Raw genomic sequence first — 12,500 nt, forward strand, 5'->3', positions numbered from 1 at the left:
TTTGTTCTGTTTTGTGTCTGCACTGAGGCTGTCCTGGTCCTGTCCTGTTTATGTACAGTAGTTGGTCTGTATGTTTCTGTACTGTTTCTCTCCTGTGTCTGATGTGGTACTTCCCTGGCCCTTCCTTGGTATATCCCTAGGCCTGACCTCAGTCTCTTCTTGGTCTGTCTTGGTTCTGTCCAGGATCTGTTCTCTGTCTGTCCTGGTTGTGCCTTGGCACTAACCCCGATCCTTCCCTGAGTCTGTCCTGGTGGCTTTTGCCTTATAGTAAGACTTAATTTTACAGCTCATGTGCTCATCATCATTCAACCCAAAAATATCGACTCACACACGATGCAGGTGTTAGTGGATTTATTGGAATCCCTTTATATTTCTCCAAACACAGTTATCGCAATATCTGAATCAAGATATACAGTTTAGAGGAACTAGTTGCATCTGTTGTTTGCTGATGTTGAATATTTCCATACAGTCAAGTGGGTTTCGCTAACCGGTAGTGTACAAAGCATTAGAATTAAAAAGTCTGTCAGAAAAAAGTCCAATATGAAGAGCAAACAGATTTTCATCACAAACAGGAGGAGGAGGAGGAGATATGGCTTTGTCTCTCGTATCTGGACTATTTTATCCAGCATTAGGGTTTTATTTTTCACAAAATTAACATCTGACACACTGGACAAAAAAAAAATTACAAATAAAAAAGGGAGATTTTTGACTGTTCTTAATTAACAGTCCTGCACAGAGACATGAAGAAGAAGAAGAAGAAGAAGAAGAAGAAGAAGAAGAAGAAGAAGAAGAAGCTGTGTGTTTAAGGTGATGGTCTGAGACAGGATACACACCTTGCCCTTACGTCGCAGAAAGACGCGAAATGCTTTTATACAAATGCATAGTATCGATATTATAGAAAAAAAAGAAAAAATGTACAAAAACAGTTAAGCGCTACCTCTGTGCAAGATGAAATCAAATTTCTAATGAAACAAAACAAAGATCGTCGCTTTCTGGATGGTTCTGAGACCCAAACATTACGAGTGTGTATCGCCTCCAGCACCACAACAGAATTGAATCTCTTAGGGTTGTCGTAAATCAACTTTGTCAATAAAAAAAAAAACAAAAAAAAAACTTTATAGTCTGAATCTTAAATTCCATGTTTTTGTGTTTTTAAAGTCCTTCCTGTGGTGTGAAGGACTATCTTTTCTTTTCTTCTTGTTTCTTTGACCTAAGCATTACTCAAGCGTGCGGCTGTATCGAAAGGAACCATCGCTGGATGACAGAGTGATTTGCAGCAACCAAAAGCACAGCAAAGTTTGGCAAAGTGTTTGGCGAATTGTTATTTAATTTATCGTTTCATTTAACGTGCCGTATGCGCCAGCACCGGGTTTGAATCCCTTCGCTTAGCAAAAGCAAAGTGAGGAAAAAACAGGTTTAATCAATCTCACATTCAGTTTGTAAAAGTAGCTCAGACATACAAGTCGATGTACATTCGTATCTTTCATACTTACAGGGGCATTGAGCTGAACACACACACACACACACACACAAAATAAAAATTCGAAATAAAAGGGGAGTCGCTAACATTTTTTCTTTCAACACCCAACAAATGGTTAAAAGTAGAAATGTTTCATAAAAAACAACAAAATAACGCACTGATTTATTTACAATAGATAGATACTGTAAAATGGTAACTCACGTGAGATAAAAAGGCACAGTTTCCCTTCTTAAATACACTGTAAACATCTTCAGAACGCATGCATAAACAATTCACTTTACAAAAAAAAAAGATCTTGTTTAGTCTTTGTAGACAAAGTACTATTTTCTTTTCTTTTCTTTTTTTTTTCTTTTTTTTAAAACCAGCAAAATAGATTTCTCTCAAAAATACTTTGCCATACATCCTATGAACCTTTCCACATGTATTCTCATTTACATATATTCATATATATTTATGTACTCATATATATATATTTATATATAAAAAGAAATCTGGAAAAAAAACAGGGAGCAGAAGTTTAAAAATAAAAAAAATTATAATAATATTAATAATAAAGAGAAAAGGATCAAACATTTGACAAATTATTTTCAGGTCCTTTACACACTTCTCACATCATTCGTCAGCGCAGTAGCAGTTTACGTACACAAACAAGCGACACGGGGCTGTTGGGGTCGAAAGGACCGCTCTGGCTTCTCTACATTCCCACTTTATCATCATTTTACACTTCAACAACTTCAAGCATGTAAACTAATGTAACACACACAGGGCAATATGAAGAAAAGTGCCTCATCCCGTTCCCACCCACCCACCCCACACATCACATTAACACGCACACACACGCACACACACTCTCACACACACACAGGTCTTCTGTCTTATGTCACATTATCTCTGCTGTGCAAATCAGAAGCTAATCACGTGGCAGAACACGAGTCACTCAAACATAACTGTCTCCAAATATATCACAAAAACAAACTAATATTATTATTAATAATTATTATACTTAATAATAATAAAAATAATAATAATAATAATAATAATAATAATAATAATAATAATAATTATTATTATTATTATTATTATTATTATTATTATTATTAGTAGTAGTAGTAGTAGTAGTAGTAGTAGTAGTAGTAGTAGTATGTTACTGCTGTAGGTATTATTACTACTGTTTTTTTTACTACTACTTACTATTATTTTAATAATTACATATTTACTTTTATAAATAAATAATAATATTTACTTTTATTATTTCTAATATTTTCTAACTATAAGCCCACTAAGAGTGTAAATAATAACAATAATGACAAGAATAATGACAAGAATAATAATGTAATTATTATTATTCTTGTCATTGTTATTGTCATTTATTTATTATTATTTATTAAAATTATCAATACTACTACTACTACTACTACTACTACTACTACTACTACTAATAATAATAATAATAATGATAATAATAAAAAAAACAATAACTTGCACTTATTGAGGAATAAATATTCCTCATCATCATTAATATAATTATTAGTGTGTGTGTTTTTAGTGATTTTTGTGATATACAGTAGAGATGTTTGTGTGAATCCGGTCAAAAACCTCTACACCGATCTACGCCCCTCAGATCCGTCTACCCTTTCACACTCTCCCTCTCCATCATCGTCCGACATTACAGCATTACAGAACGAACTCAAGCTTTTCTTACTTTCATCAGTAGCATCACTGTTTCACCTCCACAGCTTTATTACATGTTAATCAGTAGGACTTCCCTCGAGCGGACTGATCAGAAACGGGTACGAGAGGAAGCGTCTGTCCTCCGTACAGTAACGTGGGAGTATATGCTATAGGAGTAACGATAATTCTAGCTGTCTGCTCATGTTTGTTTATGCTCTAAGCTGGAGGCTACTGGAGCTTTTAGTGCTGTTTTGCGTTGTTAGTGTTTTTGTATAAAAGCTGAAGGCATGTGAAATGAGCAGATCTACTTCTTCTGCATGTTGTACATATATAACACTTGTATATGTGCAGCTACTGAAAATCTTACACCTTTTTTTTTATTATTATTATTATTAATAATAATAATAATAATAATAATAACAATAATAATAATAATAATAAGAGTACCAAAGGGACTGGCTTTAAAAAAAACTAAAAATGTTTAATGCTCCTTTTTTGTATTATTATTATTATTATTATTATTATTATTATTATTATTATTATTATTATTATTATTATTATATTAATTAATATAATAATAATAATAATAATAATAATAATAATAATAATAATAATAATAATAATAATATCCTAAAAACAGGGAGCTGGTTTAGTAGCAGTCTATAGTGTAATTAGATGGGGGTTTTTTTTGTTTTGTTTTTTAAAAAAAAGACCTCTCTGGCCATTCTGATTGGTCCCTGAATTTGGTGGGTGTGGCTTAAGTCTGTTTCATGGAAAAAACATCAATTAAGATGCAATGCAATGGATAAGAGATGCAATGTATAATAAAGCTGGTCGCTGATTAATTAATTTATTTAAAAAAAAGTGAATTTCTTTGAGAATCTTTGAGAATTAAATCTCATTTTATCTGCAGCATACACATGATTACCTCAAACAAGAATGTCGTTCTTTTTCTGTTTGTTGGAAAAGAACGGAAAATTATTTATAGTGGAAGTCTAAGGCTAGTTGTTGACTCCATGGATTACAAAGCTACAAGCTGTGCTCTCTTGGTGGGTGGGGCATACTGTCTTGCCCTTGTCAATCACAGCGTCACCAGCGAACAGTAGGTGTTTTGGCGCTCGTGTACAGTATGTGGAAGCAGACAGATAGCGCTTTATTCTGAATCTTTAATTCAGCAATAACTGCTGCAGGGTGTCGACACTTTCCAGGGTCCGGTTGAATTACAGTCAAAAATTTCCAGATGTTCATTAGAACGCGTTATATCCAGATGTGTGTTCGGTTCACTTTTTTCTTGGTTAACATGGAGCAATACGAATAAAGTGAAACCTTCAAATCTGACAAGGTTAAATGATTGAATGAGTTTTTTCCTCTCTATAGCCGATAGCTTTAAAGGAAATAAAAATCCCAGAAGCCTTCTTAGAAAATATGTTTCGCATAAACTTTCACTCAAACTAATTAATGGCACAACAACAGCCTTTAGACTTCCGTCATGAGTCTTGAGTAACCTTCATTAGTTAATGCTCACATTCTTGTCTTTAGTAATCATATATACACGACGGATTCGCTCCTGAGATCCGGTGTCGTTTTCCTTGAACTCGAAACGATCTCAATAGGAACTCTTCCATCTACTGGAATGGAGATGCACCGTTTGTTTTGTCTTGTTGGTCTTTCTGTCTGCATGCCTCCAGACATCCTTTGTTATTCGCTTCGGAGCGATAGATTGTACAGAGGATAAAAGAACAGCAGATCGAACGAATCAAACTATAGGATGTTTTTTTTTTTAATTAATAATCTGCATTAAAAAAAAATAAAAAAAATCTCAGTGATGTAGTGCATTAAACCTAAACCGATTCTGCTCTGATGGTCTTACGGCTTCATTCAGCATTGTGCGGTGTAGCGAGCATCTCGTATGCCTAAAGGTCATAAAAACAAAGCCCTTGTGTGCTTTTCGCTCATCACAGCAGTCAGTTTTTTTGTTTTTTGTTATTTTCCACAGATCTACTTTAGGGATGCGATCTCAGCGTCCTTCAACTGTACCTACAAAAAAAAAAAAAGACTACAAAAAAAAGTAGAATATTTTTTTCCCTCTAAAATAAGAAGGGCTTGCATATCCGTTCAGGTTTGATTGTTCTGTTCACTTAAACATGGGGATGAGATGGTGCACACTGCTCTGCGCTTTAATACACACCGATTAGACACACTTCAGATTTTAGGTAGTGTAGCCCTTGGAAAATGTCCTTGCTTTGACTCCCCAAACGACCCCCCAAAAAAAAGTTAATGATGATACAGTTGCTACAGAAATATACTATGGACTGTTTTTTTTTTTGTTTTTTTTTCTAGATTGTTTTTTTTTTCTTCTTCTTTTTCTGTAAATTGTAAATCCAAAGAGTATGTGTGTAGAGTTGAGATGAGTTAAATGATAGAAATGCCTCAGGATTTGATTGCAGGATGGACTGTACTGGATGGGTGTAGCGTGTAGATGCAAGGACGTTACCGTGTCTCCGTATACCACTGTGTTTCAGTATTATTTATACACTTGTACCTGTGCACTACAGCTTTACCAAAGAAACATATGGCTTCATATCCATAGATAGTCAGCATTGTCTTTGGGGGCAAAGAGAAAGGAACTCTAAACGTTCACTGGCTGGCTACAGACAACTAGACAACTCATCTCATTCTCTTTCTTTCGCCGCGGCTTTCTGGCTTTCTTTCTTTCTTTCTTTCTTTCTTTCTTTCTTTCTGTCTGTCTTTCGCTCTCTGTGTGTGTCTCTGCATCTGTCCTGGCATGGGGGTCGGAGTAGGGGGTTGAGGGATTGGGGGTGGGTTTAGTTTAGCGTACGTACATCGGAGCCTTTCGTGCCTGACGTTGTGCATAGCAAGCTGGCCTGGCCCACATGTGCCTTCTCTTCCTCCATCTCGTTCTGTCATTCTTTCCCTCTTTCTGAGGCTTTTCGTGTCCTCTTCATCATTCTTTATTCGTTCCTTCGTCTCTTTGTCGCTTGTCCTTTTTTTTTTCCCCATCTCAGCTTTCGTCACTTCTTGTGAAAGTAAAGGATGTGCGTGAGGCCCGACTCCACCTTTGGTATCTGGTCACTGATGATCTCCACCAGCATCTCAGGAAACTCCACCTTCAGAGCCTGAGACTCACGGAAGGTGTAAAAGCAGAAGTCCAACAAGTTTCCCACCAGCTGCGGGGATACAAAATAAAGTGGGATTAGATGTCTAATAAATAAATAAATAAATAAATAAATAAATAAATAAATAATGGATAAAAAACAAAACAAAACAGAAATAAAAGACATCACTGTTGCAGAACATAAATATAAATATCTGTCAGGTCATATGGCACTTCACGCTGTGGAGGATGGCCATTTTGGACAAGACTTTTTTCTGTTGTTGTTGTTTTTCTGCTTACATCATGCATGGCATCCAGTAGCTTGGTGAGCTGGAAGAAGCGCTGCCATGTCTGTCCCGAGTTGTTTGTTGCTTTGCCCACCGAACGTCGCAGCTCCTTGATGTAGTTCACCCTCATCTCCTCAAACGCCGCCTGGTTCTTCAGGCCATCCTTGGGCACTGAGAAAGACATTAATACAGGACATTAGACATGTTTCCACAGTGACTTTACTCCTTCTCCTCCTACTCCATCTGCTCCTCCTACTCCTCCTTTTCCTCCTCCTACTCCATCTGTACCTCCTCCTACTTATACTACTCCTTTTCCTCCTCCTACTCCATCAGTACCTCCACCTACTTCTTCTCCTCTCACTCCTCCTCCTCCTCCTCCTCCTCCTCCATGTGCTCCTCCTCCTACTCCATATGCTTCTCCTTCTTCTCCTTCTCCTACTTCATCTTTTCCCCCTCCTCCTCCTTCTTCTCCTACTTTTTCTCCTCCTACTCCATCTGCTCCTCTTCCTTCTCCTCCTCCTACTTCATCTTTTCCCCCTCCTCCTCCTTCTTCTCCTCCTACTCCATCTGCTCCTCCTCCTTCTTCTTCTCCTCCTATTCCATCTGCTCCTCTTCCTTCTTCTTCTCCTCTCACTACTCCTTCTTCTCCTCCCACTCAATCTGCACCTTCTACTTCTCCCCCTCCTTCTTCTATGACTCCTCTTCTTACTCCTCCTCCTCTTCTTCTCCTCCTCCTACTCAATCTGCACCTTCTACTTCTCCTCCTTCACCTTCTTCTACCTACCCCCTTACTACTCCTCCCCCTTCTCCTCCTACTTCCTCTCCCTCTCCTCCTCCACAGTGACGTTGATCAGATACACCATTCTCTCGGAGCAGCCTGAGGATTTTTTTTCTTTCTTTTCTCCTTCATGCAGAAGTTGAGTCTGGACTGAACAGCGGAGTGACCTGAATATTTCTAAAGAGGATAATTGAAGTCTGTCCTTCTGTTCAAATGAGAAGGATGTTCAGCTTTTTCAGCAGCGAAAGAGAAATGCTTCAATATTTATGCTAATCGATGACTGACAGCTCACTATTTATAATGTGGTCTATTTAGAATTCAGCTTTCTTGCTGTTTCTTGGAAGCCAACAAATGGGGACTGTATCCAGAAACCTTCTTCTTCTTCTTTCATTTTTTTAATTTGACAAATTAGACCAAACCAAATCTGACTGATGTGCTCATATTTAGTCTGGTTTCTGATTACAGCATTAGCTGTACATTTAATTATTCTTCATAATAAAAGTTCAGGTACAAATACATGATTTTTATAACCATTCCACATGGAAACTCACATTTCCAGGTGAAAGAGATGTAATAAAATACACCACTTATGGTATGGAAAAACTCCAGCCATGAGAAACAGTAGCTAAGAGCGTAGCATACAAGCCACTTATCCATGACAGGAATTATAGCCTAGTCTACAGACCTGATGTCAACAAATCACTCAAAATAAATAAATAAATAAATAATAATAATAAAAATAGGTTCCTACAACAACATTCAAATATCTTGAATCGAGTCGAATTCATCTACAATTTGTTCTTATAAAATGACAATAATCCAGACCTACGTTTATTCGACCTATTTTTAGACGGATTCAAATATTTTTTTAAATGTAGTTTTCATTTTTAATGACTTTAATAAATCAATCGAAATTAGGCATTATCATTTTAATTGAAGTATTATAAAAAAAAAAAACAACAACATTGAATCGAATAACACAAACAAGATTCGTTTCCATACATCCAGCATGATTTGAGGCATGTACACAAAACAACAGATTAAAAACAATTAACTAGTAATTGTCTGGACATTACAGTGACGCATTGTGGGAATTCCAGAGTGCACTGGATATCTACACTAGGGATTTAAACATCTAGTTAATGGTGCTTGCAAAGCAACATTCTTGTTATTGTGCCGGACAAAATTTTGGAGCGGAACTTGTCCTGCAGCTTTTGTCCTAGACCCATGAATGAGGTGTCAAATCAACCGGCTCATTAAGGAGAGGTGTGCTATGACTTTTATAAGCGATCAGAATTCCGGAATTCCAGGTCCGGAAGCTTAAATTTTTTTTTTTTCAGGATCAACGTTTGTCCAAAGGTATTGGCACCCCCACCGGGTATTCACGTGACGTCACATGTAGCCCCGCCCCCAAAATAAGCGAAATCAAAAAGTTAGCAAAACATGGACATGTCATATATCAAAGCACTCAGCCCGATGAGGGGAACTGATGTCACGTGTAGCACCGCCCCAAAATAAGTGAAATCAAAAAGTTGCCACAACATGGTTATGTCATGTATCAAAACACTCAGCACGATGAGGGGAACTGACGTCACGTGTAGCCCGCCCCCAAAATAAGCGAAATCAAAAAGTTAGCACAACATGGACATGTCATATACCAAAACACTCAACACGATGAGGGGAACTTGCCGCGTGCAAGCACCATTCACATTTTCTTCAGGAAATGTACATTCTAGTTATATTTACTGTAACATTGTCCGAAACAGCGGATAAGTGATAAGTTTGATTTATTTTTTATTGTAAAGTTGTCTGAAACAGCGGATAAGTGATAAGTTTGATTTATTTTTTATTTACGGATAAAACACAGAAAATGAAAATGTATGTTATATTTAGATTCATCCTGAAGCTCCAGCTTACTATCAGACATCTGTTATGGTTTTGACACAAAGGAATAGTATAGCACTTCCTTGTCCTGTCATCTGTTTTTGTCATCAGATAGAAGCAGAGGCTAAATATATATTTAAAAAAAATCGACAGTCTCTAGTTCTGTGGCTCTGTTTGGATGAACTTGAATGCTTTTTGCTAAATAATTGACATTATTTCCGTAATTCAATAGACAAAATCCAGACCCTGAATGACATCTTGATTTGTTTTGACACTATTTGTTTTTCATGTCTTAAGCAGCATTCAGTCTGCTTGAATTTTATTATGACCTCTGGGAAATTCCTTAGCTAGTTAGCTATTTAGCTAGTCGTCTGGGATGTAGCATAGATTTAAAATGTCCATAGAATTTGTGTAGACTTTAAATCTGTTTAGGAATTTGTTTAAGTTATGTGAATATTTTAAATAAAACTTCAGTGTGTATGCGCGCGCGTGTGTATGTGTGTGTGTGTGTGTGTGTGTGTGTGTGTGTGTGTTGCTTCCTGCAGAGATGTGATCGCTCTAGTGTTCCTTCTTTTGATTGGCAGGAACGTGTTGAACCCCTCGTCACCTCTCGCTCTGTTTTCTCCTCCCTCACTGACCCACATCTCACAGCATCGTTAGCCTCCAGCTGGTATTTAGGACTCGGCTGACGTGATTATGAGCTGCTAAACTTTTGTAGCCATCATAAGAAGTTCTACAGGGTTATTTATTTCACTTTCACCCCTCCTTTCTGTCAGTGCTGCCAAGGCTCTGTTAGTCAAAGCCCTGGATGAGGAGGATAAAGAGGAAACTGTGACCAGCTGACTGTTTTTTTTGGATTTTATAGTACAGACGATGGCATGCTGGTGTAGGACAATAATCAGTAGCTCTGTGCTGAACTTCTTTATCTCTAAGGGGGATTTAGAGCAGGCAGAATTCTCAGTCAGTCTAACGATCTTTATATAGGATAACAAAATAAATAAGCATATTTTTTCCTTGCGGTTAAATTTTGCACTGCAAACATCAACAACTGCTTTAACTTGTCATTGCTGTGACCATGTGATGGTTTAAGTGAGATAATTCACAGCTTAGGCAAACATTTATAGCTACCTTTAACGGCCACATAACAAGTTTGTTCTTCGTCTCCCTTACATTGCAGAAGCTATAATAGAGTCTTCGTCCTGCCACAACCCCACCCCCCCTTCTCTTTCTAGCTCTCTCTCTCTTTCTCTTTCTCTCACTCTCTCTCTCTCTCTCTCTCTCTCTCTCTCTCTTTCTCTCTCTGTCTCTCTAAATTCACCACATTATAAAGTCTCTATATGAGTAATCACTATGGCAACCATAATATATCAGAAGCATCACCTTCATCTAATGAGAGCTGTGTTCTCAAACCTTGTTAGTTCAGTCTGAAAAACATTGCTGATTAAATGTCCGTTCTGATTGGTCAAATCAGGCCTATACAGACACACTGACCTAATGGCTTATCGTTTCTATGGCAACAACTCTTACAGGAACCTGAGGTGTGTCCCAAATGACATACTATACACTACTCACTTACATTACACACACTACACACTTACACTACACACTTACATTAAACACTACTCACTTACACTACACACTTACACTACACAGTGCTCACTTACACTACACACTACACACTTACACTACACACTGCTCACTTACACTACACACTACACACTTACACTACACATTTACACTACACACTGCTCACTTACTGTACACTACACAGTACTCATTTACACTACACACTTACACTACACACTTACACTACACACTTCTCACTTACACTACACACTACTCACTTACACTACACACTTACACTACTCACTTACACTACACACTACACAATTACACTCCACACTACTCTACTTACTCTACACACTTACACTACACAATAATCAAATGCACTACACACTTACACTACTGACTTACACTACACAATACTCACTCACACTGCACAGTACTCACTTACACTACACACTTACACTACTCACTTACACTACTCACTCACACTACACAATACTCACTTACACTACACACTTACACTACACACTACTCACTCACACTGCACAGTACTCACTTACACTACACACTTACACTACACACACTACACAATACTCACTTACACTACACACTTACACTACACACTACTCACTCGCACTACACAATACTCACTTACACTACACACTTACACTACACACTACTCACTCACACTGCACAGTACTCACTTACACTACACACTTACACTACACACACTACACAATACTCACTTACACTACACACTTACACTACACACTACTACTCACTCGCACTACACAATACTCACTTACACTACACACTTACACTACACACTACTCACTCACACTGCACAGTACTCACTTACACTACACACTTACACTACACACACTACACAATACTCACTTACACTACACACTTACACTACACACTACTCACTCACACTACACAATACTCACTTACACTACACACTTACACTACACACTACTCACTCACACTGCACAGTACTCACTTACACTACACACTTACACTACTCACACTACACAATACTCACTTACACTACACACTTACACTACTCACACTACACAATACTCACTTACACTACACACTTACACTACACACTACTCACTCACACTACACAATACTCACTTACACTACACACTTACACTACACACTACTCACTCACACTGCACAGTACTCACTTACACTACTCACACTACACAATACTCACTTACACTACACACTTACACTACACACTACTCACTCACACTACACAATACTCACTTACACTACACACTTACACTACACACTACTCACTCACACTGCACAGTACTCACTTACACTACTCACACTACACAATACTCACTTACACTACACACTTACACTACACACTACTCACTCACACTACACAATACTCACTTACACTACACACTTACACTACACACTTACACTACACACTACACAGTACTCACTTACACTACACGATAATCACATGCACTTCACACTTACACAACACACTTACACTACTTATTACACTACACAATACTCACATACACTACACACTTACAGTACACTACACACTCATGTTATGTTCTAAACCTTATTGTTTCTACAGAAATAACTCATACAGACTCATACAGAGACTTGATGTGTTCCAAATCCCATATACAACATACATACATGTATTTACACTATGCAATATGAACTCTAGTGTCTAGTTTATGAATG

The 12,500-nt window shown here is 37.5% G+C and overlaps 1 protein-coding gene across 1 annotated transcript in view; it reads right to left on the reverse strand.

Annotated features, from left to right (window-relative positions):
• Positions 1 to 3,854: 3,854 nt before the first annotated feature.
• nr3c2 (nuclear receptor subfamily 3, group C, member 2) overlaps positions 3,855 to 12,500 on the reverse strand; it is a 115,927-nt gene continuing 107,281 nt past the window's right edge. The window contains exons 8-9 of the mRNA XM_027177755.2: positions 6,567 to 6,724; positions 3,855 to 6,339 (exon numbers count right to left, since the gene is read on the reverse strand). Of these exons, the coding sequence (XP_027033556.1) occupies positions 6,184 to 6,339; positions 6,567 to 6,724 (314 nt within the window). The 3' untranslated portion in view covers positions 3,855 to 6,183. The remainder of the gene's footprint in view (positions 6,340 to 6,566; positions 6,725 to 12,500) is intronic.

This window comes from Tachysurus fulvidraco, chromosome 4 (assembly GCF_022655615.1).
Source record: "Tachysurus fulvidraco isolate hzauxx_2018 chromosome 4, HZAU_PFXX_2.0, whole genome shotgun sequence".
Taxonomy (NCBI): domain Eukaryota; kingdom Metazoa; phylum Chordata; class Actinopteri; order Siluriformes; family Bagridae; genus Tachysurus; species Tachysurus fulvidraco.